This window comes from Salminus brasiliensis, chromosome 14 (assembly GCF_030463535.1).
Source record: "Salminus brasiliensis chromosome 14, fSalBra1.hap2, whole genome shotgun sequence".
NCBI lineage: Eukaryota > Metazoa > Chordata > Actinopteri > Characiformes > Bryconidae > Salminus > Salminus brasiliensis.
Window position 1 is genome coordinate 9,865,136 of NC_132891.1, and position 27,779 is coordinate 9,892,914.

Genomic DNA, 27,779 nt, shown 5'->3' on the forward strand with positions numbered 1-27,779 from the left:
TACCAGAACCAGGAGGACCAACACTGCAGCAGATTCACGCCTCAGTCCTGGAAATCATCTCAGAGAGCTGCAGCTGACTGCCTTGCTAGCCAGTTAGCACACCTTATAGCCTACACAGGCAGGGCCCTGCAGCATTACGCATAGCGGGCTACTGTGATACACCTGCAGGCATCTCAGCAACCTCCTTCATGATGATGATGCTGGAGCATCCCTAGCTCTGACAAGACCATTGACCAGAGTCAGGATGCTTAGCAAGGAATAATGACCACCCCTCCCCACCCCTCTCCTCCTCCTCCTCCTCCGCCCCACCTCCATATCTGTACACACAGACACACAACCCCCTCCCCCTGCTCTCTGCTCCATCCCTCCATCCCCTGCCTGCCTCCCTCCCTCCCTTCCTCTCTCTCCCATCCCTCTTTTTCCTACTCTCATTTTTTCCTCCCCTGCCCCACTACAACAAACATGGCCGCGAAATCGGACGGCATCGCCGCCGTGTCCGTGCTGGCCGAGAGTCCGGCGCCGAAGTCCGCGGTCAAGCGCTACTCGTTGCCGGACTGCTGCTGGACTCTCGCAGCCCTGCTCGTCTTCTTCTCGGACGGCGCCTCGGACCTGTGGCTGGCCGCCGACTACTACCTCAGGCGGGACTACTGGTGGTTCGCGCTTACGCTCGCCTTCGTCGTCGTGCCCTCCGTGGTGGTGCAGGTGCTCAGCTTCCGCTGGTTTGCCTACGACTACGCAGAGGACGAGGCCGGCGGGGGCGGCGCGGCAGCGGCGGCGGCGGTGGTGGCCGCGGCCGGCGCCGAGAGCCACCTCCTGGGCGTCAAGGGCGGCGAACTGCGCGGGGTTGGAGCCAGGAGCGGCGGCGGCGGAGGAAGGACGTGCTGCAGAGTCTGCGTGTGGCTTTTCCAGAGCCTGGTGCACATCCTGCAGCTGGCACAAGTCTGGAGGTAAGGACAGAAGTGCGAGGGGTGCTCTAGCTGTTTAAAGGGAATATCGGGGTACAGTAGGTGCGTCCAGTGGTATCTCCATGGTGCATTTCCTTTGAGGGAATGGGCTGGAACTGAGCTCAGTTTGCTCAGGGATGCTATAGGGACCTCTATATGATCTCCTACCTATATGATATGCATGTGATCTTATGCCCCAAAGAAGGGCTGTTGGGTATGGCTTAATGTTGGATGGCTTAAGGGTTTGCGTTAAAGGTTTGTATGAGGTTTGCTAGCTGTATAATATCCATATAATTATATGTGCTGGATGTTCCAGTTCTCTCAGAGTAATGTTTAGGATCTATATAGGATGTTCTACCATATATGCATAGGATGCTGTACTCCATAAGTGACATGCAATGGTGGCTTGATGCTGCACTGCCATGAGTTGTAGCTAGGCGTGAGCTCAATCTAAGGGGCACTAGGCTACAGATTCACCGCTGATTCATTAAAAGAGTCAGTTAATTCACTTTGTCCCCCGCTTGCTTTACTAACAGCTTCTTTTATCAGCGCAGACCAGAGAATGAAAGCTCAGTGCAACTGCTGATGGACTGATGCTCCTGACATCAGTTTGGTTTAGGTTAACCTCTTTGGCCTCAACAGTTCCTGACCCAGTAGTATCAACCCCATGCCTTTTTAGTATTTTATCCAGACAAAGAAAGACACACACGCACAGTCTAATGTACACAGTCCAGAATGAGATATTTAAGCTGAAGCTGTTGATCTACCCGTAATACAGTAGGCAAAAGTCAAAGGTCTGAAGACTGCTTTGAAGAAAGGTCCACTCCATTAACATTGTCCAGCATTTCCTGTTGTCTCGTGCCAGTTCATCATCCGCTAGCCACAGAGCTTCCGGGGCCCCTCCTACACCTCCTCCTCCTCTTCCTCTTCTCACAAGCTTCTGGGTCAATAATCTCCCAGAGAGAATCGTCTACTCATCCACTCATTCAGGCTGTCAGCCAGGAATCGCCTTAAGCACACTCTAAAATCCCTTTGTCTTTTGAACAGTGCGAAAGACGGGCTCAGAGCGGACCAAGATTCTTTCCTCACTTCTATAAATGATTGCTGAGATTTTTAAACAAGACGAGGAGAGAACCGCTCCGGTTTTGTGCGAGCAACAGGAGCTCGCTGTGGCACACCCACTCATGTACTCAGGAGGCGTTTGTATCTCTCAGCAGTGCTCAAGTGGTGACAAAATTCCTCAGATGGCTTTAAAGGTTGGTCAGACAGTTTTCAGTCCTGAGTGGAGCGCACACTTCTCTTTCGGACACAGTTTACCAAGCGGTAAATCCGTCCCACCTCTATTCATTTCTGGAGACACATTTTAATATGCTGGGCTTCACCCCTGACCTATATAGCACAATACTCTGTGAATCCCCTCAGCACCCCCCCCCCCCCCCCCCCCCCCCCACACACACACACACACACACTTTTGTTTACATCACATGACATCTGTTTGTGGGATCTCTTGCTTGGTGATAAACCAGTGATACCCTTCTACCACAACAAAGTGACCAAGAGCGGTCTTGGGAATGATGCCATAGAAGAACCACTTTGGGTTTCTTATTGAATCTTTCTATTTGAGGTTTGTCTGAAGAAACTCTTTAGGGAACCAAAAGTGGTTCTCTTATGACATTGCTCCTCAGAACCCTGATTGAAATCTTTATGTTTAACAAAATAACTGTTAATTTGTGTTAATAATGTGTATTCTTTAGGTATTGTGTCCTAAATTAATGTACACTATATGTCCAAATGTTTGTAGACACCTCTTCTAATGAATGCATTCAGATAATTACAACTGCACTAACCATAGTAACTCACAAGTAAAGGTAGCTGTACTTCCAAAACCTGAAAATGAAGGCTTTTCGAACAGAAAAGGTCCTGCTTCCGTGGGGTCGTTTACATTGTTATGGATACACCAATGGATACAACACCTGCACAGTCATTATCAATGAGGGAAGTGAGTTTTTTTTAGCATTTCGCTTAGTTTTATATATAGTTTAGGACTGACTTTGGTTAATAATAATCAAATTGCAAATGTTTATAATCTAAGACATACTTTTAATATTTGTAGTATAGTTCTGAGCCCCCGTTTTAGGGCCACTGTAGCACGGTTGGCACTTAATATGTACTTTTCGTGCCACAATAAAAAATCTATTGGCCAAAACTTGCAGTGTAATGCACACAGTGTAGCGTGCACTTGCACGGTGGTAGCATTATGAGTAAGAGAGATGTAGAGCTAAGATGTTATGAATGACAGTATAGGCCTGTGGGCATTCCACTGGCCTTGTCACCCGTTGAGTGGTCTGACTGGTTGTGATGGGCTCAGGCTGCTATATGTTTGGACTGTGTTGGCTGCCCCGCAGGGTGCAGAAGGGTTAATGATGTGATACTTACTATGGGCCTGTCAGGCATGTCAGTCACATTTAATCATTCGTCTTTCCTGAAACAGTTAAGGCAGCATATTGGACTGTTTGTTATTCATTAGTACAATATTGGACGTCTCAGTGCTGATAGTTCGGAGGGCTGTACTTGTGTGTGTGTTGTGAGCAGGCTCAGATGATTATTTTCTGACCAGTCACGTTTATATACATGCAACATTTATTTAAGCTTGCATCTCCAGAATGGCAACTGTACAGGACCTTCTGGACCTTTACGACATTTCTGTTGGTCCATTCATCATGACATCTTTCCAGGAAAGTCACTAACAACAAAATGTAAATTCACACTATAGGTCCAAGTGTTTGTGGACACCCCTTCTAATAAATGCATTCAGCTACTTAATGTTGCACCCATTGCTGATACAGATGTCCAAATGCACACAACTATAGCAACTATTTTTAATACCCTTGATTTTGGAAGAAACATTGCATAAGCAGGTGTCCCAATACTTTTGTCCACATAGTGTATAGTGTACCTTATATATATATTGTTCCATATCATTAAGTCTACTTCATTTCACAGACACTGTGTTTTAAGGACATACTTAATAAACCTTTTAGCTCAACACGGGCTGTTGGCAGTTTGAAAGTATTCCAGTATGTACATTTACAGAAGAAGTCACAGTAAAAGCACTATGGTGGAGATGATTATTCTCAAACAATGTATTTTTAAGTATTTTTGGGGATTTTTAAAACTTATGCCATTCTTTTGTAAGGGTTTATAAAATAATATAATTGTATTGTGATCATGACTATGAAATAATATCAAAAGATAATTGGTCATGACTGTCTGATATCCTGTTCATTTTATAAGGTCAGTACTGGTACAGATGTGTGTATCCAGACATGCAGATCGGATCATTGCTGTAGTAGTAATAGTTATAATAATAAAAATAATAAATGTTAACCTTATTTATGTAACACTTTTCAAATACTGTTACTCTAAAAATGGTTTCTCGATTCAATCTAAAATATACTACTTCACGTGGCTACAGGGACGTCTCGATCAGGTGCCCCCAATCCAAGTCTCTTAATGCTGAGTTTCAGTCGATACCAATTCGATCTTTGTGTTTGTATAAATAATACAGCCACACAGTTTAGACAAGATGAGCTGCTGATTAATATGTTCAGTAAAATATCTTTATTTTTAGTATTAGCTTCTATAATGAGACATTCTGGACTGATTGATTTAGTTTAGTAGAGACTTTTATGAAAATGTGTTTAATAGTGTTTAATATAAATAATCATGTCCCAACTTGGTTCTGAATGGGCTCTTCAGTGCTGGTTTAAAAACAGAGAAAGGTAAAACAGAGCATTTCAGTGAGAGTTTTATAAAGGTTCAGGTATTATGGTCTGTTGTTCTGTTGCACTGTAAAATAGCTCACCACTTCAGACTATCAACTCTTTTATTTACCTTCTGGGAGCGGCTGCATTGCTGCTGCCAGCTGGACAATAATGTCCGCTAATGGCGCTGTGATGGCGCTCTGAACTCTGTGGTTAAAACAAAGACTCTGAACTGAATTGGAATTAAAATAGCCGATACCTGATCTAATAAACTATGCTTGGATCATCCATCTTTTATGTGACCATTTTCAGTGTTTTAGTAGCACACATAGTGCTTTACAAGCTGGTGATAATGTTTAAGATAGTCTTAAAAGAAAACAAAGTTGAATAAATGAAAGTTGAGAACATGAAATGAGAAATGAGCTGAGACAACAACATAGATCCAATTAACAAAGATAAAATATGATAAAATGATATAATTAAATTATATATATATTTTTAGCTGTGACTTAAAACTGTGTAAGCTTGACTCTCACAGTTCCACAGTTAAGAAATATAATACATTTTTTTCTTCCTTGTTCTGTAATTTAGTCAGGGTCCCGTGGAAAGTCAGTATCTGAAGCTTTAAAAACAAGTAATATAATATCATACTCCTATGATCCTATAATCGATCCTAAAAGACACAGGCAACCAGTGCAGCGTTTTCTAGATAAGGCTCTTTTTTATTGTATTAGTTGGGATCAGTGCTGAAGTTGTAGAGAATGTACAGTAAAACTAGGGCTGGGCGATATGGTAAAAATATTGTATCACGATATTTAAAGATTTCCACAATACACAATATTCATCAGCATATGTGATCGCAGAGAAAATTACTAGTATTAGTATAATTACTAGCATTACTAGTGATGGATTTTTAAATACTACCATTCAAACACTCTCCCATATTTAGTACAGTGATTTTTATTGAAATGTGCTGCACTTTATCCAGTTAAACCAGAGTAAATACACTGTTTGTAATGTAACATGCAGCTGATCAGTGTTATTTAAGCACTTGATCATATCCTCGATATGCTTAAAAAAGCTTATTGTGTTTCACAAAAAATAAGAATATCACAATACAATCGAATATTGTCATATTGGCCAGCTAGTACAACATCAAGTACAAACACAACATCATCCTATTAATGAATTCTGCCTATGACAAATGCAAGGGCATGCTTCTCTGCATTGTCATGGAATAGAAACTAACTAGTGATATTTCTCAAATATTGAAAATCAGCTTTACTAATCACATTTACAACAGACACAGAATCTAGAGCTAGACCCAGATTCTGTGCTTCACATTTTTTTTATAAAAGCAAAGGGACCTTGTTTCTGAATTTTGGAAAGTAGTAAAGAAAGAAAAAGTGAGCAAAAGAACAAGTGCAACAGAATCATCTAAGGAGGTCATTTTGGTTGTTAGCCATGCTAAATTTGACCCAGCCATTCTTCTTTTTTTTCTAATGGACGCCCATTGTTTGATTAATTGCATCAGTGCCATCCATTTAAATAGTCCTCAAAAAAGATACTTGAGGTCAAGTAATTTAATGTCTTCTAAAATGTTCAATTTCTCTGTCTCTGCCTCTCTCTCTACCACACTTTACACCTCTGTTCTGCAGTGATCGCCCCAGTCCCAGTTTCCTCTTTGTGTCCCTCCTGTGATAAAGCCACATGTCCTTCTTCCCACTGCTGCTGCAGCGCTGCCGTCCACTCCTGCACTCAGAACGAGACTTTGTTCCAAAGGCTGGCACATGAATCTCTCCCAGCACTCTGGCTTTGTTTGACTGGAATTACTGCTAATGCCATTAAAGCTGACACCGGCACTGGGCTCATCATAGCCCTGCATTAGAGGGATTACTGCTGTAGGTTTTATCTGCAGCGGTTTGCCCGAAAATGGAGACGGCTGTGATCTGCTACTTATATGAATAGGTAAGCAGGGATCAATGACGTAGCTACGAGAAGAAGTGTGCCTTGGCATATTGTGACAAATCGTGAGTATTTCACTAATCAGATATCACCACTAACATGTGGTAGGGAACATATCGCCGCTGTCGCACGAAAAACTTGTGTCTCCATTTCTGCTGTTTTCTTTTTTACATAATGTGAATCTGGTTGTTACTTACATTGTGTCTCAGTTTCATGATGAACGGATCAATAGAAATCATCCAAAATGACTTACCATCCTTAATTTGTGTGTGCATTTCTAACATAAGCAACTCCTCTTCCCCGCCCACTGTCACACCAATCGGCCATAACGTAAGTACCCCTACTAAATATTAAGGGCCTTGAATTATCTGACCATTCGAGGCACGGACTTGGACCTCTGAAAGCCTCCTGTGGTATCTGACACCAAGACGTTAGCAGCAGAGTGCTATAATTTGTCAAGTCAGGCCTCCATTAGTATCGGTGAACCATACTTGCCCATAATCCTGTCACCGGTTCACTGGTTGTCCTTCCTTGGAGCACTTTTGGTAGGTATTGACTATTGCATAATGGTAACACTCCACAAGACCTGCCTGATGTTTTGGAGGTGCTCTGACCCGGTCGTCTAGCCATCACAATTTGTCTCTTGTCACAGGGGCTCAGATTCTTATGCTTGCCAATTTTCCTACTTTTAACAAATCATCACCTCCAAGAACTGACTGTTCCCTTGCTGCATAATATACCCACCCCTTGACAGAAGCCACTGTAGATGAAGATAATCAATGTTTTTCAATTCACCTGTACTAATGATATGGCTGATCTGTGTATATCAGATAATAATAATAGTAGTGTGTGTGCTGTTCATTTCCCAGGGCCTGGGGTAGGGGGTTCTTTGATGGTTTGGTGTGTTCTTCCCGTGTCCATGTGGGGATCCTCCAGGTTCTCTGGATCTCACGATAAGCACATGGTGAATGGTGTGTGTGATGCACTGGAGATGTTCCTGCCATGCTCTTAATGATTCCAGTTCCACTACACTGGCCAAGAAGAAGCACATACGAGTGTGGATGTAATATGATAATCACTGTTTATATGAATTAAAGGGAGCTTTACTAGCATTTTACCATGTAACATGAGAGAATAACCTCATAGTAGGCTGCCCAGAAACAGATCCGGTGAACAAACTTTCTCTTGGTCCACTGGATGCTTTGATAGATGGTTTTTAATCCCATCCTCCCTCCAGCACTGACTGAGAACCATTTAGGCTCATTCTCAACCAGTGTAAGAAAAAAACAAGCCCCCAAATTGGCTGTGGAGGAAGAAGTAATCATTGTATGTCCTTTGGCAATCACTTAGAAGTGAGGTACCTGTCAAAGATAATTGACAAGACACAGGAATACACAAGGATAACATCCTGAAGCCTTTTTTATTTAGTTTGAGCCAGTATATACAGTTATGTGAAGTCCTGGTCTTTGTCTAGAGGTTCTCCGGCAAGTTTTTGACTTGCCCTGTTTTTTGGGCACACCTCCCATGAACATCAAACTTCTACAGTTTCTTCCTGATGGTAGATGTTGTGGCAAGAGCTACCTGTAGGTCCAGTAATGACATGTTAGGATTGCTGGGGACTTCTGTACACATCTTGCGGTCTGCTCTTGGGCTGAATGTGCAAGGACGGCCTAACCTGGTCATGTTGGTGGTTCTTTTAAGTTTTATGTTTTTAAATGTAATGGTATTTAAAGAAAATTACACAGTATAAGATATTTGTATGTTGACATGAAGACGAAATGCATAAGCAGCGACAGATTCTTAAAAAAAACTGCTATTCAAATACTGTCCCATCCTGAGTACAGTGATTTATAGTCAAAATCTGCTGCACCTCATCTCATTAAACAACACTAATGACTAATGACTCTCTGTAATGAAATGTGCAGTTGGCCAGTGTTCTTTAAGCACTTACGATATCCATGACATGCACGCTTGAATCACGATAACAAAAGTTCACAAATTCAGTAAAATGTAGTCATATTGGCCACCCCTACTTTACATAATTACATACCATATGCATCTACAACCTTCTTTCTGAAGGCCTCAGAGAGCTCTTTGGGTCTTACCATGGAGAGACCACTCACTTCTACAACCAGACTGAGACTGTGTCCGAAACGGAAGGCACCTGCTGCGATGCCATGCTGCATGCAACAATATGTCATGGCGTTGCCAGGATACCATCAACTACTGTCAGCTGGTGGCGTACCTAATACCTAAGTCATTTTGACATAAAAAGCACACATTCGGCTATTACGCTGACAATTTCTCTGAAATAAAATATTAAGAAAAAAAGAATTGCAACTTAATTCGTAGAGGTTGCTGCTTACTTCCACCATGTTGCTTTTTCTTCCAAGGTTCATGGGATACGTAAGGCAGCAAAAAATACACTCGGTTGGGACATGACATTGTACCTTCCTGCTTCAGAATACTGCCTGAGTAGGCAGCATTTATTAAGTTCCAGACACAGTCTAAATGTCTGAGGTTCTAATAAGGCAGGTTTCTCCAAAACCCAGGCCGTTCCTCAATATGTGTTCTTGTCTGTTCTTTCTCTTCTTGTGTTCTTGTCTGCGATCAGCTTCCATTGCCCAAGTTCTATTCCAATACTCAGGAATAGCAAGAACCGTAAACGTTTCTGAATGAGTTCTTTCTTCGAGAATGAGTGGAAATACCAAGCATTCATAGGGAATTCAGCGCTGACGCAGCAGCAGAAGATGCTGTAGAAGCTGCAGAAGATGCTGTAGAAGCTTGTGCTTTAAATAAATGTTGCCGCTCAGTAAGTGGCGGTAAAGCATCACACGTTGGTCTGTCACCATTAGTCCAAAAGAAGAAGCAGAAGAAGAAATGGTGCACCTGGTTCTGCTCTAGTGAAGTTATCAAATCTTAGTTCATTTAATAAGCAACGATTGTTTCTTTTGTTATGTTGTGAAGCTCATTAACCCTCCTGAGGTAGCCTTAGCTAAGCTGGTTATCAATAGGACATCTCAAAAGGTGTCCTCCATCCTTGTGTTCTTGTGAGTTCGTCCTGACACCAAGACGTTAGAATGCTCTTTCCAAGAACATAAGTCTGCTTTAACCGTTCTTGGTAATGAGAAACACCCCCTTGTTAAACCATGTTCTAATCGCCTGCAGCTGATGTGCTGCACCCGATTCTAATTGTAGACATAAATAGTGGTAAATGTGGGAGTGTCCCAAATTGTTCCCCTCAAGAAAATTGATTTTCCATAATTATAGTTTGAAAAAATTACTTACAAAAGACATTTCCTTATTTTTCTATATGGTTATATTACCTATAAAAACATTTTTTTTACATGACTGTATGCTCAGGCGCCCAAGTGGTGGGTTATAGCTTAAAAAGTGTTTAGGTTTGGATGTTTTAGCTTACATAGCATCCATGTTTTATGGCCTCAGTGTCCCACAACTCATGGGAATTGATAACCGGAGTCCCCGGAGTAAGTGGAGTGTGTAAATCAGCTGCATTGCAGGGGTAATTGGTGTTATATCAAGCTGAATATTTAGCCCAGTCGTTTTTAAATAAAGCAAGCTTCTACAGGAATTTATGGTTTGCAGAACTGGCACTGCTCTGGCAAGTGGGGTTAGAACCAAAATTCTCTCGCAATAAGACTATAAATAGACACATCGCACACACACAGCTCATTTCCAGTTGGGCTCTGAATCAAATGGACACTGTATATGTGTGTGTGTGTGTTGAGTATTAGTGTGGGAGTGTGAGAGGGAGGACAAAATGCACAAGAAACGGCTCATCTGTTACGGTGCGATAATTTGGAGTCGGTGGAAGATTGATTCACCCCTGTGGATATCAAAGTTAAACTGGCCCGTGGGCGAACTACACCAGCGAAGCTCACAACGCCCGCCGCAGCTAGGCCAGAAGCTTTACATTCCAGGCAGAAGGATGCAGGCTAAATAAAATGCATTAATTCACAGGCCCGAGGATTAGCCGTGACAGGAGAATGAACCTAATAAGATTCAAGCTTTGGTTAATGTGTGTGAGGTAGGCAGGGGCGGGCTGCTGGCTATGTGGGTGTTGGTGGGCTTTTGTTTGATCTGTGAGTGTTTGCATAGATAAATGAGGTTATGGCTCAAATGACAATCATTGATGGCTGCCGAAAAATAATACGACTGCGTGTTACGAAGCGAGAGCTTCATATATCCAGCTGTGGCATTCTCTTCTCCTCAAGGGTTCGAATGCCATTTAAGAAAGCATATGCAAGCCTGGAGCTGTTGATGGCCTCTATTTTACATAGAATATCAATATTTCATTGCGCTATTGAAGTACAGAAAGTACATTACTGTCTTTTCTGGTGCACCTATTTGCATTTGCTGGTTTGAGTTTCAGTTCACTTCAGCTTAAGTCGGTGAAAAACACGAATGGACGTAATCGCATTACAGTGGGCAGACTGAAATAAGCAGAAAGAAGTGCTTGATATGGAGAAAACATGTTGTGTTGCATTGGTACGTACTGCAATGCAGTGCATTTTTAAAATAGAAATAAATAATTCTTCATAGGACTAATTTTGGCTCATTTTTATGTGGTGCATTTGTTGGATCACATTGCCTTGATTTATTGAAGTAGTCATTTAGAACAACTGGGATTGTCCAACATGCTCAGTGTCAGAAATTCTGTGATTGGTTAGAGGATTCATTTCAAACTAATATGATGTTTGTTTGTTGTTTTGGACTTTACATTGTGTCTGTGATGGACCATGAATGGACCAATAGAAAAGCCCCAAGAAAACATTTTAATTTTTTGACCTAATGTGAATCTGATGCTTGTTCTTTACATTGTGTCGAACTATCATAGTGAATGAACCAATAGAAATGCTCCAAAATGACTTGGAATACAATCTTTTTACATTTACTTCCATTGACATTTTTTTCTGTAAAGTTGCCATTTTGGGGATAAAAAGCTTTTGTGTGACTGAGATGTTATGTTAGCTCAACTAAATATTATATTTATTGCTGCCAAAGACAGCAATCAGGTCAGTTAGCGTTACTAATTATTTACATATGTTGAGTAAAAAAGAACCAGCTAGTGGAAACTGATACCAACATCCTTACAGTGAAGATTATGCAGAGTGTATAGTACAGCTAAAGCCAAGGGTGCAACAGTAAGGGTAATAGTAAGAGTACAAATAAGATCCACTGGGTGTAATGTATAGTAATGTAATATAGGCCACCGTTAGCATAGCGTTGAAGCGGAGAAGTATAAATTGAGTACATTCATTTCCTTCAGATTTCCTTTGATGTGCAAAGGTGAAGAAATGAGGAGTGTGCAGTCGGAAGAGAACCTTTTGACACTCTGTCATGTCTTCACGTTCAAGTCATGTTCTTTAAGGCAATCTCATTTACTTGATCTTAGCTGTCATGCCGCTGTCTGGATAAGTTCTGGGAATAACCTGAAATTGTGCAATATTTTGATTAGATCCAGGGAATTTGACACCTGCCACTCCCTCCCATTTACAGTGAGAACGTTCTGTCAACCAGACCTTGGCAGTGTGGAAACTGCAAGCCTCCCTCACTTGACTGAAATGGAAAGCTATGGATGTCCACTGACTGCTCCAGAGCTTCCTGTTCTGTTGGCCGTGCTTTTCTATGGATATTATACACGCTGTCAGCAGTAGGTGCACTTTAACATAGCCTACTTTTCTGGACATTTGGTAAAAACATCAAATGAAATACAGGACAAGACTAATTACTCCACAGACAAATGACAAATGATGTGATTGCTTTAAAGGGATTATATCCTATATTTTAATTGTAGATTTTGCCTCAAGGTCCCTTTTTATTTGAGCCCAAGAAAGCACGATTGGCCCTGCTCTTTCCAAGTAGGTATATGTCTCATGTAAGAGCACTACATGTGATTAGGGCCCTTTAAGGTGTGCAGTGTAATGTAGGCTTCAAGTCCACATATGATTTTGGTCATAAACCCCCCAGCTCCAGACTGTGGAGCAGTGGAGCGTTGAGTTGATTTGGACTGATGTTTGGGATCCAGACGTCCAACATTATCCTACAGTACTTGGCCTCACTAATGCTCTTGTGGCTTAATGTAATCAAAAGCTCACAGCAATGTTCCAACATCTTGTGTTAAGCTCTTTCAAGATGAAGCTGTGTTACTGCAACTAAGAGGAAACAACAAGTCCCAATTCATTTCCTTGACTTGAGAAGAAATGTTGGGTGAGCTCTCTGCTCTGATTGGCTGCCCCCTGTGACTCATTTAAATAGGTGGATATGTTTAAATTATGGATTCCAAATGAGCTGATCTGCAGCTTAGTTTCCACATATTTACAGTATAGACTCAAGAGTGAACTCTAGACTGGGTTTAGAAACTTTTTCACCCAAACTCTGGCTTGAAAAGGGGAAGGATCCTTCAGTTTTCCATGATATGGGCTCTTTAATGTCTATAGTAGCCTAAAGCAGAGAGTTCACAGAGCTTGTGTGCAGACGGCATGAGAAGACCGAGAAAGTGAAAGAGAGAGAGAGAGTATGAGTAACACAGGCAGACGGGATGTAGAAGACACTGACAGCCTCTCAGCAGTGCTTCCACCGCCCCCAAGCTCACCTGCTGTCCACAGACACCCGCGCAGTGTTTCATAGACGCCTCAGCGGGGGTGCCGTCTGAAGCTGAATGGAGGCATTTAACCTTTCGTGTCAAGAGTAATTGCTTTTGTTTTGCTGTAATTACTAAATAACCTAATAATTACATATTCAGTTACGTAATTGAGTTTACACACTGAATCAGTGGGATCGATTCTGTACTTTTCTTTTAAACTTTTCCTCTCTGCTCTACTCTTCTCTTCCCCTTTACTTCTCTACTCTTCTCTACTCTTCTCTACTCTTCTCTTCCCCTTTACTTCTCTACTCTTCTCTTCCCCTTTACTTCTCTACTCTTCTCTTCCCCTTTACTTCTCTTCTCTTCTCCTTTACCTCGCTACTCTTCTCTTCTCCTTTACTTCTCTACTCTTCTCTACTCTTCTCTTCTCCTTTACTTCTCTACTCTTCTCTTCTCCTTTACTTAACTACTCTTCTCTACTCCTTTACTTCTCTACTCTTCTCTTCTCCTTTACTTCTCTACTCTTCTCTACTCCTTTACTTCTCTACTCTTCTCTTCTCCTTTACTTCTCTACTCTTCTCTTCTCCTTTACTTCTCTACTCTTCTCTACTCTTCTCTTCTCCTTTACTTCTCTACTCTTCTCTACTCTTCTCTTCTCCTTTACTTCTCTACTCTTCTCTACTCTTCTCTTCTCCTTTACTTCTCTACTCTTCTCTTCTCCTTTACTTCTCTACTCTTCTCTTCCCCTTTACTTCTCTACTCTTCTCTTCCCCTTTACTTCTCTACTCTTCTCTACTCTTCTCTACTCTTCTCTTCTCCTTTACTTCTCTACTCTTCTCTACTCTTCTCTTCTCATTTACCTCTCTACTCTTCTCTACTCTTCTCCTTTACTTCTCTACTCTTCTCTTCTCCTTTACTTCTCTACTCTTCTCTACTCTTCTCTTCTCCTTTACTTCTCTACTCTTCTCTACTCTTCTCTTCTCCTTTACTTCTCTACTCTTCTCTTCTCCTTTACTTCTCTACTCTTCTCTACTCTTCCCCTTCTCTTCCCCTTTACTTTTCTACTCTTCTCTTCTCCTTTACTTCTCTACTCTTCTCTTCTCCTTTACTTAACTACTCTTCTCTACTCCTTTACTTCTCTACTCTTCTCCTCTCTTCTCTACTCTTCTCATCTCCTTTACTTCTCTACTCTTCTCTACTCTTCTCTTTTCTACTCTTCTCTTCTCCTTTACTTCTCTACTCTTCTCTACTCTTCTCATCTCCTTTACTTCTCTAAGTCTTCTTTTCTCTACTCTTCTCTTCTCCTTTACTTCTCTTCTCCTCTTTTCTCTACTCTTCTCTTCTCCTTTACTTCTCTACTCTTCTCTACTCTTCTCATCTCCTTTACTTCTCTACTCTTCTTTTCTCTACTCTTCTCTTCTCCTTTACTTCTCTACTCTTCTCCTCTCTTCTCTTCTCTACTTCTCTACTCTTCTCCTCTCTTCTCTTCTCCTTCTCTACTCTTCTCTTCTTTTCTTCTCTACTCTTCTTTTAAACTTTTCTACTGTTCTCTACTTCTCTACTCTTCTCCTCTCTCTTTTCTCCTCCTCTCTTTTTCTATCTTCTCCTCTCTTCTTCTCTCTTCTCTATTCTTCTCTTACTCCCCCTTTTCCTTTTCCTCTCTTCTTCCTTGTCTCTCTTTTTCATCTCATCTCTTTTCTTATTTTTCCTCCCTTTTTGCCACTTTTCTCCTTTTGTTTCATTTTTTCTTTTTTCTTCTTTTCTTATTTTTCTTTACTTTCTCTTCATTTCGGTTTGCTCTCTACTCTTCTCTACTCTACTCTACTCTTCTCTACTCTTCTCATCTCCTTTACTTCTCTACTCTTATTTTCTCTACTCTTCTCTTCTCCTTTACTTCTCTACTCTTTTCTCCTTTATGTCTATACTCTTCTCTTCTCTACTTTTCTACTCTTCTCCTCTCTTCTCTACTTTTCTTTTCTCCTTTACGTCAATACTCTTCTCTTCTCTACTCTTCTCCTCTCTTCTCTACTCCTCTACCTTTTTACTCTTCTCCTCTCTTCTCTACTTTTCTTTTCTCCTTTACGTCTATACTCTTCTCTTCTCTACTTCTCTACTCTTCTCCTCTCTTCTCTTCTCTACTTCTCTACTCTTCTCCTCTCTTCTCTTCTCCTTCTCTACTCTTCTCTTCTTTTCTTCTCTACTCTTCTTTTAAACTTTTCTACTGTTCTCTACTTCTCTACTCTTCTCCTCTCTCTTTTCTCCTCCTCTCTTTTTCTATCTTCTCCTCTCTTCTTCTCTCTTCTCTATTCTTCTCTTACTCCCCCTTTTCCTTTTCCTCTCTTCTTCCTTGTCTCTCTTTTTCATCTCATCTCTTTTCTTATTTTTCCTCCCTTTTTGCCACTTTTCTCCTTTTGTTTCATTTTTTCTTTTTTCTTCTTTTCTTATTTTTCTTTACTTTCTCTTCATTTCGGTTTGCTTCTTCGTCTTTTCTCTTTCTCTATATTATTTCCTATTCCTACAATAACGATTATGTTCCTCCCTCTCTCTTGGACCACAAGTCTCATGCATCTTTACTGATGATGATAAGAACAGTTATCACTGTGAAAGCTGAGGCGTGATTTGAAAAGGTTTGATCGGCTTGATCGACCAGACTTTTGTGCACCAAAGGAACAGAGCCAGTCAATAGCGGAGGTCCAATTGGCCGGCCATGAGCCTGAGTAATGGAGTAGCCTAATTGGTCTCTCCAATGATGGAAATGAGATGGTGCCCAATGGCAGCTGCAACCCAGAGATGAACTGCAGAGCAATCAGGTTAGTGAACCTGCTTCGACTGCTCAACAACACAATGGACAGAAATCAATAATCCCTGTCAAACAGCGGAGTTGCCCTTGTTCAGAGAGGCTGAGTGGAAAGATCCTCTCCACAGGACCCGTGTACAATCCTCTGAGCGAACCAGAGGGCTGTCACGTTATTGTCTCCAAATGGTTTTTGTTAAGTAAAGCAATAATGGGCCAAGCACGTCGACCATAATGCTTGTCAGTTGTCACCATGGAGACTGTTGTTTTTGCTCGCTGTCAGCAGCTGTGTATGTAATGATCGGCTCTATACTCTGCTCTAAGAAGCCGTCCGCCCCCTTTGTTGGTTTTTACGTCCCGATGGAGTGGCCTACTCAGCTAAAATATTTTTTGAATAACCTGAGATTGGCACGTGTAATGCTTGGTTTTATCTGATAGCAACCTTAATCCCAGAGGGACAAGGGAAAAAAACTGCCCTCGAAGCCAAGGGAAGGAGGTTTTTAGGGGCTCTATTGCTTCACCAAGAATGTTCTTCAGCTCCAAACAAAAAGGCAAATTAGCGTCACTTGTCAAATGTGAGGTATTCATGCTGTCAGCTCTGGCACGGTGCCTGAGCGCTGCTTGATTGTCTTTTGAGGAGCTGCCTTTTCACTCATGTTCATCACACAGGAAGCCAAGAGGAGGACGTGGAGCAATTTTATGGAAATCATCAACTGGAGGTGAATCATCGTGCCAATCGCCGGCTTCCAGCAGGCGCTCTTATTACACTTATTTTCTGTCAGAGAAGCTGACACATCATGGCACTTGCCAGCCAAGAGAGAGAAATTGAACTCAAGTGCATGAGTGCTGAAAATGTCAGTATAGCTGGGTCAGTCCTCTTCTCCTGTTTTGGACCGTGTTCAAATATTTTCTCTGTAATAAACATTTTCACATGTTTCCCCTAAAACGCTGAATGTGGGCTGCCATTCAAAGTTTTTACTCATTGTTCAGTTGTTCATTTGTTGTTACACAATATGACTCATGACAAGAAGAGATCTATTTGTTTCCAAAAAAGATTAAAAAAGATTTGTTTCTAAAACTCACAGTCTGAATCGGATCACAGTTTTTTGTGTATTTTGTGTTACTGCTTCCTTTGTATTAGTGACTTTTATTGTGATATAGTCTGTTTGGATTACTGACTTTTATTCTGACACTGTTTATATTAGTGGTTTATTTTGGTACAGTCTGGTTATTTGTTTATATTCGTGATTTGGAGATTAATCTGTACAACCAAACTTTGTGTATGTGTTGGTGGGGGGGGGGGGGGGGTCCACATGGTCCTAGAATGGCTGTGTATTAGACTACAGCATTTACTACAAAACAACATTGATTTAAATTCTACAAATTAGACATTTAAATCGATCAGTTTTATTATTTTTTTTCATTGTAAATGACATTATTAGCATGAAGTTAAATCTTTATATTTAGAATTTTGGGGGCGTGGCCTCTTTTGCTTTAATGAGTCCACAACTTCATGGTGAGTAGATTAAGTTTGTCCATGAGTTTCAATGGAGAAAAATCTAAATATTGTAAAAAAAAAATGTTTCTCTTTTTGTCAAATTTCTGAAACATTCTGTTGTGTAAATTAAATTAATTAATTAATTTTTTTTTGTTATGTAAATATAGTAGAATAATGTCCAGTAGTAATATAAATGTAGCTAAAGATAAAGTTGAGTTTCCAAATTTCCAATAACTTAACAGTAGTTTCTGTGGTGTTTGGAGCTGAGACTCAGTAGGGCCCTGGCTATGTAATGTAGTATTAAACAGGATGGAGGGAAATGTCATCATTAAAAGTGCTGAAACTGGGGCGGCCTGTTCTCCCCCTGCTCCCTGTGCTCTGGCATCCATACAGCCTAATGTGAGAAGACATTAGTGTGTGTCGTAAGACATGCTCGAAGCCCCGGCGGAGGCACTGAGGACAAAATGTACATGATAGGTTGGAGCACATTCGAGTTCACTGGCACTCTGCCTAAGCAAGGTGTACTGATTATTCCAGGTGGTTGCAGTCGCTGAAGAGGTTCCTTAGTCTTAAGATAGGCTTCTGTCTGTAGGTTAGCAATGAAGACAGCAATGTTTCCCAGGGCTTCCAAAGGCTGTCTGATTTCCCCAGTATACACTGCAAACAGTAAAGAAATACAGTCATCCGGGGTGTGAATGTTGTCAATGTGACAAATAGATTCTAGGCTGTTAAAATTGATTATGTTGGTAATTAGTTAATCTACTGGCTAAACAATATTGCAAATAACGAATATTGTAAAAAATATACATGTATGAAATGTTGGAAATTATATAAAAACTGCAATTTTGTGGAAGTGTGTGGCAAACAATGCCTATAAATTAGTGTGTCCATCAGACTCATATCAGCCAACATGAGTCCAATATGAGAATTTGCATATTATCACCCAAACTACCATTTAAAAGCACTGCCAAACACTGAGAAGGTCAATTTTAATCTATTCAGCTTCTGATCTTTCTTTCCCTCTGTTCTTTTCTTCTTTGTACCTCCATCCCTCTGCACTCGTCCTGCTGCTCCATGGGGTGGTCTTCAGGTACGTCCATGCCCTGTACCTCGGGGTGCAGAGTCAATGGCGAGGGGACCATTCCTACTGGCGTATGATGTTCGAGAGTGCGGACATCAGCATGCTGCGGCTCCTGGAGACCTTTCTGAAGAGCGCTCCTCAACTCGTTCTGCAGCTCAGCATCATGGTCCAGACCAGCCAAGTGCTCCCTTTACAAGGTCAGTTACTCTTTTCCAAAGCATTACAGCTAGCTTAAAAGAGTGTGCACATGACAGATAGGGTTCCTTAGAACCCTCTATAGAAGAACCACTTTTGGACCTGTAAAGCAGGGGTTCTCAAGGTGTTCTAATGTTAGACACAGTAGACAAATAAGTACCATCATATTTGTTTCAAAGGAGATCAAGCTCCTCGCTAGTGAGCTACTAACAGGGTCCAGATTCATATTTCACACTATATGTCCAAATGTTTGTGGACGCCCGTTCTAATGAATGCATTCAGCTACTTTAAGTTGTATCCATTACTGATGCAGATGTGCCTGTGCACACACTCAGACGCAGCTCGTCTTGTCCCTGTAGAGAAGTCTTGCCAATAGAATAGGACTATCTGGAGCAGCTAAACACAAGCCTATTGGCACCATTCCTAATACTAGGCTTGGACTAGAGGGGTACAGGGCCCCCCAACATTGAGCCGTGGAGCATTGGAACTGTGTTCTCTGGCATGATGGATGATGCTCCATCCAATACTTTTAAGATGAGTTGGGCAGTTGTAGATGAGGTGGGGTTTTGATCATCCAACACCCTGACCTCACTAACATTAACTCCAACACAAGCAGGATATACTCTTTTAATACCCTTGATTTCAGAAGAAACAATGAATGAGCAGGTGTCCCAATACATTTGTCCATATAGAGTATGTCCCATTGTATCTCTACACCCTTTGGATTTGTGAATTGAGCTACTTTTGAGTGCGTCTGTTGCTGACATACATGTTCAAATGTGCACACAGCTTTACAATCTTTGCAGAGAGGCAGTGCCGGTACAGAGGCAGTTCCTGGAGCAACTGTTTATGGGCCTTGGGTCACTATGTCCAATGTTAAGCACTAGATAGACGAGTATAGACAATGCCTCCCAGCTTTGGGCTGTGTTGGGCAGTTGTAGAAGAGGTGGGGTGGTGATCATCCAACATCCTGACCTCACTAATGCTCTTAACACTGAATGCAATCAGATCCTCACAGCAATGCTCTAATGTCTAGTAGAAAAACTTCCCTGGACAGTAGAGACAGTTAAACAAAGCTAAAGCAGGGTCTTTTTGTAATAGCCTTGATTTCAGAAAAAACTATGAATGAGCAAGTGTCCCAATAATTTTGTCCATATTGTGTATGTGAAATATCTTCAGTGAGAGCACACTCTTATAAATGAAGGTGCAACAAAGTTATGCCATAGAAGAATCACTTTTGGTTCCATAAAGAAATACAGTACTGTTTTTGTGAAGACGTTGTGAGTGTGAAGAAGCGTTACATTGACTTCTTTAAACCTTTAAAAGGTTCCTCACACACATTTGTTTTTCCAAACATGGATTTTATGGAATCCGAAATGGTTCCTCTGTGGCATCGCTCAAAGAACCCTTTGTAGCGTCATTATTTTTAAGAGTGCATAATGATCTTTGTCTGTGTTTCTATTCAGCAGTGCAGTTCACAGGCTGCTCAGTCTGCCTGGCTGCATGCTCGTTTGGTGTGATTGCTAGATTGTATCTGGTTAGTATTCATTGCCACAGTGGGACTCATTTAGAAACTTAGCCTCACTTAGCATTCATTAACGAACAGATCTGCCATGAGTTACACAGCATGGCACTACGCAGCGGTTCATTTTCAGTCCAACTGCAAATTAGCTGGAGTGAGAAATCAGCAGCTGATTATAGAGCACAGCGTATATGGGTTATATGGCCTTAAGCATCAGTAGCATGCTTAACAGTGACCTTTCTGCTGTCACATAAAAGACTGGACTAGCTGGCCAGTGCCAGTATCAAGTCTTTCACTGTATTAGCCAGGCATCAGGACCAGTGGAATTACTTTAATAGAATATAAAAGGGGAAAACTGCTCTCTGAGACATATTTGATTCCAGTGCCATGCTTACGTGCATTTGGCTTTTTTTACTGACTGAATTATTAGTGTAACTGAAAAAGATTTGTTTAAATCCATAGCGACGAACAAAAGTGCTTCACTGTTTACTCAGAAAATATCTTTAGCTAGTTTGTATCAGCTGGGATCCTAAATATACCTCTAAGCTTAGATTCTACAAGTCAGTATGGATACCTAGATACATAACACTCAACATACAAGTGCCCAGGTACTCTTGGAAAAGGTCTAATGCTAATGTAATGGTTGATCGGTGTAGATGATGTATATTGCCTAATTATTATTATTATTATTATTATTATTATTGAGACTGGTATAGACAGTGTATTTCTCACAAACAATGCAGTCTGAAGATGATGATGATGATGATGATGAAGAAATGATCGTTATTATTGTTATTATTGTTGATGTTATTATTCATGTTATTATTATTATTATTATTGAGACTAGTATAAACAGTGTTCAAAATCAATTAATTTTAAAGATGATGATGATGATGTAATGAAGATGATTATTATTATTGTTATTATTGTTGATGTTATTGTTAATATTATTATTATTATTATTAAGACTGGTATAGACAGTGAATCTCTCAAAAACAATGCAGTCTGAAGATGATGATGATGATGATGATGAAGAAATGATCATTATTATTGTTATTGTTATTATTGTTGATGTTATTATTCATGTTATTATTATTATTATTGAGACTAGTATAAACAGTGTTCAAAATCAATTCATTTTAAAGATGATGATGATGATTATTATTATTGTTGTTGTTATTGTTGATGTTATTGTTAATGTTATTATTATTATTATTATTATTATTATTAAGACTGGTATATACAGTGAATCACTCAAAAACAATGCAGTCTGAAGATGATGATGATGGTGATGATGATGATGAATATTATTATTATTAGTATTGTTGTTGGTTATTATTATTATTATTAGTAGTAGTAGTAGTAGTAGTTGTAGTAGTATTACTGAGAATGGTATAGACAGTGTATACCTCATAAAAAAACATGCAGTCCGATGATGATCATGATTATGATGATGATGATGATGATGATGATTATTGACACTGGTATAGACAGTGTATACCTCCTAAAACAATACATGCAGTCTTATTATGATAATTGTTGATATTAAAAGAAAGGCCGTTGTAGGAGATGTGACTGTGCTTTGTGCTGTAAAATAACTAATTCTAAGACAGTAGTGTCCGCGGTCATGCAATACAGGCATGTTACCCTAACTAAGCATTTAGCACAGGTCAGTTGGATGTAGGGGGCTAAAAGAACCCTTCCCAGGATCCATCCTTCCTCATTATAATGAACATAGCTTTGAATACCAGTTGAAAGGATACAGTCCTAGAGGCATTTGCATCCAAATGTCAAACAGCAAACTGCACCACAAAAGAATACCCCAGAGGTGGCCAATTCCACTGTACATTCTGATGTCCTTCTCTTTCGTTATGCCACTGGACAAGATCCTGCAATTCCTCAGTGGTGTGTGTTGCTCTGAGCATGCAATGAGAGCGATGCTGCACTCATGGCTAATTCAGAAATTCAAAGCAGCTGAAGGGAGCTGTGGAGCTGACTGATGCTCGTGTCTGGAGCATTCATTAGCAAAGTCCCTTAGTTCTGCTTCTCTTCACCAAATGGGTGAGCTGATGAGCTGCCAGATAGTGATCAAATATTTATGACAGCTTTCCACAGCACTCAAACACAGCCTCTCTTGTTTTTCTATGAGAGTGTGTGTGTATGTGTGTGTGTGTGTGTTTTATACTTAATATTGATTGCTTCCTCTTATTCCATGAAGTGTAGATCATCACTGACACTAACCAGTAGTCAGACGGGCAAATGCATATGCTGATGGCCATACACACTCATTTTCATCTCTGACATTTATTACTCTGTACTGATGTGTGATGGTACTAAAGTCAGCTGTCTCTGATAGTATCAGTGGTTATGAGTTATCACAGATGCCACCACTTCATGCTTTGTCTTTATCGCCCATTCATAGCAGGTAGTACGTAGTTAATGATAATAATAATAATAATAATAATCATCGTCATCATCATCATCATCATCATCATCAGTTTAAAACTGCAGAGGAACCTCATAAGATGCTTTGAGGTACCTTCAAGGAACCTTTTTCTTCTAAAAACATTTTTCTTCAAGGTTCCGTAAAGCACCTTAAGAGGTTCCTACACAGTTTCAAACTGATGATGATGATGAAGATTGTTATTATTATTATTGTTATTATTATTAGTAGTATTATTACAAACATTACTCCACAGTTTCCTCTCATAAGAATCTTTTAATAGTGTATATTAATGAAATCTATTGTTACAGGCCTTATGGCTAGTACTATTAACTAATATTTATCATTATGAGACTATGACTGTAACAAGATGATATGAAATTTTGTTTAACATTTATGTAGATAAACATACTTACTATATTGTAATTATTGAATTTGGCTTCTTTTAAAACATGATGCATTATATATTTTCTTGCTGTTTCAAGAAGCAGTGCTTGGAATTTCAAATTTCTATGGCGTTTTTGCTGGCCAAAATAAATGAAACTAAAGCTAAAGCTAAAAATTACATTTTAATTCAACTTTATCTACCAGACAGAATCTGCAGACTAGGGGTCCTAACATAGCCTTAAATAATCTGATAAAATGTATAAAAGTTTAGCCATATATTTGACTTGCTAATCTCATATTTGAATTGTTTATTTTTATAATTTTGCAGGTGTCTAATGGCATTTGTGAGTCACCCGGCTTTCACGCATTAAAGGTGTCGTTTATGTCCATGCTAATCGATGGCAGATAGAGATTAGGCTGAAAAATGTGGGAATATTCCTTTAAAACATCTCAAACCTCAGTCCTTTTTCGTTTCCTGCCCCCCCAGGCCTCTCTGCATCTGCCTCCTTGGTGTCTCTTGCCTGGATGATGGCATCTTACCAGAAGGCTCTGCGGGACTCCCGTGATGACAAGCTGCCCATGTCTTACAAAGCAGTGTTGGTACAGATGCTGTGGCACCTGTTCTCGGTGGGGGCACGAGCCATGGCCTTCGCACTGTTCGCCTCCATCTTCCAGCTGTACTTCGGCATCTTCATTGTGGCCCATTGGTGCGCCATGACCTTCTGGATCATCCAGGGCGAGACTGACTTCTGCATGTCCAAGTGGGAGGAGATCATCTACAACATGATGGTGGGCATCGTGTACGTGTTCTGCTGGTTCAGCGTGCGCGAGGGGCCCACAAGGTGTCGGCTGTTGCTGTACACCCTCATAGTGCTGGCAGAAAACGTGGCCCTCACTGCAGCTTGGTACCTTTACCGGGGGCCACGCATCTCCGACTTCTACGCCGTGGTGGTGGTCTGTGTGGTGGCTTGCAGCTACGCCCTGGGCACGTTCTTCATGTTCGTGTATTACTGCCTGCTGCACCCGGACGGCCCTGTGTCGGCCACTAATTTGGGATGCGGCATGATGGAGGTGGGGGCCATCTCGGAGCCTTGCCTTTCATCCGTGACCTCAGCCCCACCTCCAGACGTGGTCAGCAGCCCACCCAGGACGTTGCAGAGGACTAAAGGAGGAGCAGAGCAGGACGCAGCAGGAGGGGAGGGTGCTGATGTGTTTCAGGTGCGCCCTCCTGCCGGTTTAAGGACCCCTGCGCCCCGCCTCACCCCAAAGACAGAAGGGCCGGTTATCCGCATCGACCTGCCCAGGAAGCAGTACCCCGCCTGGGACGCCCACTTCATCGACCGTAGGCTGCGCAAGACCATCTTAGTTCTAGAAAGCGCAGCCCCAGTCACCCCCAGGATCCAGTACCGCTGCCTAGGCACGCCTAAGGAGGTAATGGAGTATGAGACGACAGTGTGAACCTATCAGACGCTTTCTCGCCCAGTTTGGCCACGTGCCAGACTCTCTTACTCTAAGCGCATGGTGCAGTCATGTCAGCCCGCAGAGTCAAGCCCTCCTGGCTTCGTTTGGCGGTGTTGACCTACGGCAGTGGCAGGGAGAACAAAAGAGAGGGGGGGGAAGAGGGAACAAAACCAGAACAGTGCTCGCCAGCTCTCCAAATGGCACGACCTCTATCTTTAATCCTTTCCATCTGTAGAAGTATCTGCTGTAACGGTCTGCTCTTTTAAAAGAGGGCTCCCTGGTGGTGTGGCGACACCCACCATGGCATTATTGCAGGTTACTGGAACAAAGGACAAAGAAGTCAGAAGGTCAGATAGCATGTCACTGCGAGCAGGTCCTGCCGAATCTGAAATTGGAGAGAAGAGCGGGGCAACGGCGATGTAGAAGTGGATGTCACAGAGGGTACAGCGTATTGTGGTACAGCATACGTATTTGCAGTGACGGTGCTTCAAAATGTCTTTACAAAGAAAACAACTTTGCTTGGATGTTAAATAAGCCCTTATGGCAGCTGTTCCAAAAAAAACAGCAGTTATTTGCCTGATGCTGAGCTCCAGTTGGTAGTTATTTATGGAGTCTGAGATGTCATAGCTTTTAGGTAAGGTGCAGTGTATGAATAGTTTCATTCAAGGCCTTAATCAGCCCATGTAGGAAAGTCATGCAACACGTAGAAAAAGGACCAGGCCAAAAAAAAAAGAGGAGAACAAACACACCATTTTTATCTCAAGGATAGACAATCCTGAACAGACCGACCCAAGACATTCCTTTATGATGAAAGTGATTACGGATCCACGTCTGCAGTATTTCACAGATGATGTCTAAAAGCTAACAGGGCTCAAATGTTCTAAAAGTTTCTAGCTGGTCTATAGTGCATCTGCGATGATACTTCAGTGTATGTTTACATGTTTCTAACTAATCCTCTTTTCTATGACTAATAAAAAAACAAGGTTAGCATTGTGGTTTCATGGTGATGAAGATTGGCTCGTCCTGTGCAATAAAAAGAAAACAGAAATGCTTGGATTGTAAATCTCCAGTTTGGAGGGTTATGTCACATACATACAGTACTGTGCAAATGTCTTGGCCATCCGAGGAAAGTATATATGTATGGCATTCATTTGCTTTCAGAAATACAAATAAACAGTACATTAACTACAATGCGGTGATTTGAGGGGAGTGTGCCAGTTACCATCCAGTATCTAGTTTATCTACTACGTCCTTCATTAAAGTAAATCAGGTGAGCTGCTGGTGGAAGCTATGGCCATATAGTATCTGAAGGCACCAACCAAATCTGTATTCTTCTGACAAAGACTCAACGTGCACTATATGTCCAAATGCTATGTTAAGTTGCATCCATTGCTGAAACAGATGTGCAAATGCACACACACACACAGCTTGTCCAGGCCCTGCAGAAAAGTATTGGCAATAGAATGGGACACGCTGGAGTAGATAACCATGAACCTATTGGCACTGTGCCTAATGCCAGGTGAGGGCTAGATGGATATAAAGCCCCCCACATTGTGGAGCAGTCAGTATAAGCAGTATACATTCTTTTTAATACCCTTAATTTCAGAAGAAACAATGAATGAGAAGGTGTCCCAATACTTTTGTCCATATAGTGTATGTCCTAACGTATCTCTACACCCTTTTGATTTGTGAATTGAACTACTTTTAAGTGCACCTGTTGCTGACATCAAATGTGCACACACAGCTTGTACAATCTTTACAGAGAGGCAGTGCCAGTAGAACAGGATGTTCCTGGAGCAGCTGCGCATGGGCCTTGGGTCACTATGTCCAATGTCAAGCACTGGATAGATGAGTATAAAGCCCCCCAGCATTGGGCTGTGGAGTACCTTCCATCCAGTACCTTCAGAATGAGTTGGAGAGCCAGCCTGCTTACGCAACATCAGTACTTAGCCTAAATGATGCACTTGTGGCTAAATGCTGTGAATCTTCACAGCAACATTCAGACTTCTAGTTGAGATGCGTTGGTTTAAACAGTAAGTCCATGAGACTTTTGCACAGTACTGTCGCTACAACATTTTTCTGTCATTTCACTCATTCCATTCATTCTGCACAGTGCTCTGACTAGAATTTTGCATCTCTTCCACATGTGATGCACAGGATTTCCCTTAACTTACTGTTTCTAAACTGACAGCCTCGCACACAAACACACACAATCCACAAACTGTATATCCCAGTTTCCTTTGTATGTTTAGAATCTATAAACATGGTACTTAAGATTGTTCTGGTCAAGATTAAAAAAATACAATCGTCTGGGTTCGCAAATTAAGTCCTGAGCCATGCCACTTTGCCATCGGCTGTTGGTGTCAGAGAGAGCATAATTGGCTGTGCTCTTTCCGGATGGTTAGATGGCGCTCTCTCCCCTCATCATTCTTAAAGTGATATTGGCCGGCACAGGCGTCTGTTAGCCGGTGCGATGGAGTTGGGGACCCGGCGCTTTCCTCAGATCGTGTCGGCTGCCCGGCGATGCCGCATTGGGAGCGGTTCGTAAAAAGGTGGAGGGTGGCTTCTCATGTATTGAAGGAGACGTGTTAAGTCCTTGCACTCCTAGTGTTGTGAGCATTGCTAGTGCTAGGGGAAGCTATGAACAGGTGGGTTAATTGGCAGTACCGAAAACACAATTGTCCACAGTAAGGCCCATGTGGCCACTTAGAACTTCAGGTTGGACCGTTACTGGATCAGTGCAGTATATTGTAGTCATATGGTTTTTGTGTCGCCGGTAAGTCAATTGGTGCATCCATAGACACAGAAACGTATGGTTTCACTTCAGCATTATCTTTACACGCCCTGTCTCAGTACTGTGTTGCCATGTTGGTGCTAGCTGTAACACCTCAGCACAGCCTAATGTATGCTGTCCTATATCAGTCAAGACCATACCGGTACACTGGTTTATGCTGGATTTTACTTCAGACACATTAGCTAGACGTAAAGCCTTACACTGCTCATGTCAGACTGTGACTACTGTACAAAAAAAAGAAAAAAATACACAAAAGATGGACTGCAGCCATGTGTGTGTGTGTAATTTGGAAAATAAAAAAACAGTGTTTACTGGCCTGACCAA

The 27,779-nt window shown here is 41.4% G+C and overlaps 1 protein-coding gene across 1 annotated transcript; it reads left to right on the plus strand.

The window, feature by feature from the left end:
* Window positions 1-352: 352 nt before the first annotated feature.
* xkr7a (XK related 7a) lies at window positions 353-27,741 on the plus strand. Its single transcript, XM_072697249.1, has 3 exons — window positions 353-947; window positions 18,663-18,850; window positions 23,688-27,741. Exons 1-3 carry the CDS (start codon window positions 463-465, stop codon window positions 24,656-24,658), a joined length of 1,644 nt encoding a protein of 547 aa, XP_072553350.1. The 5' UTR covers window positions 353-462; the 3' UTR covers window positions 24,659-27,741.
* Window positions 27,742-27,779: the final 38 nt, after the last annotated feature.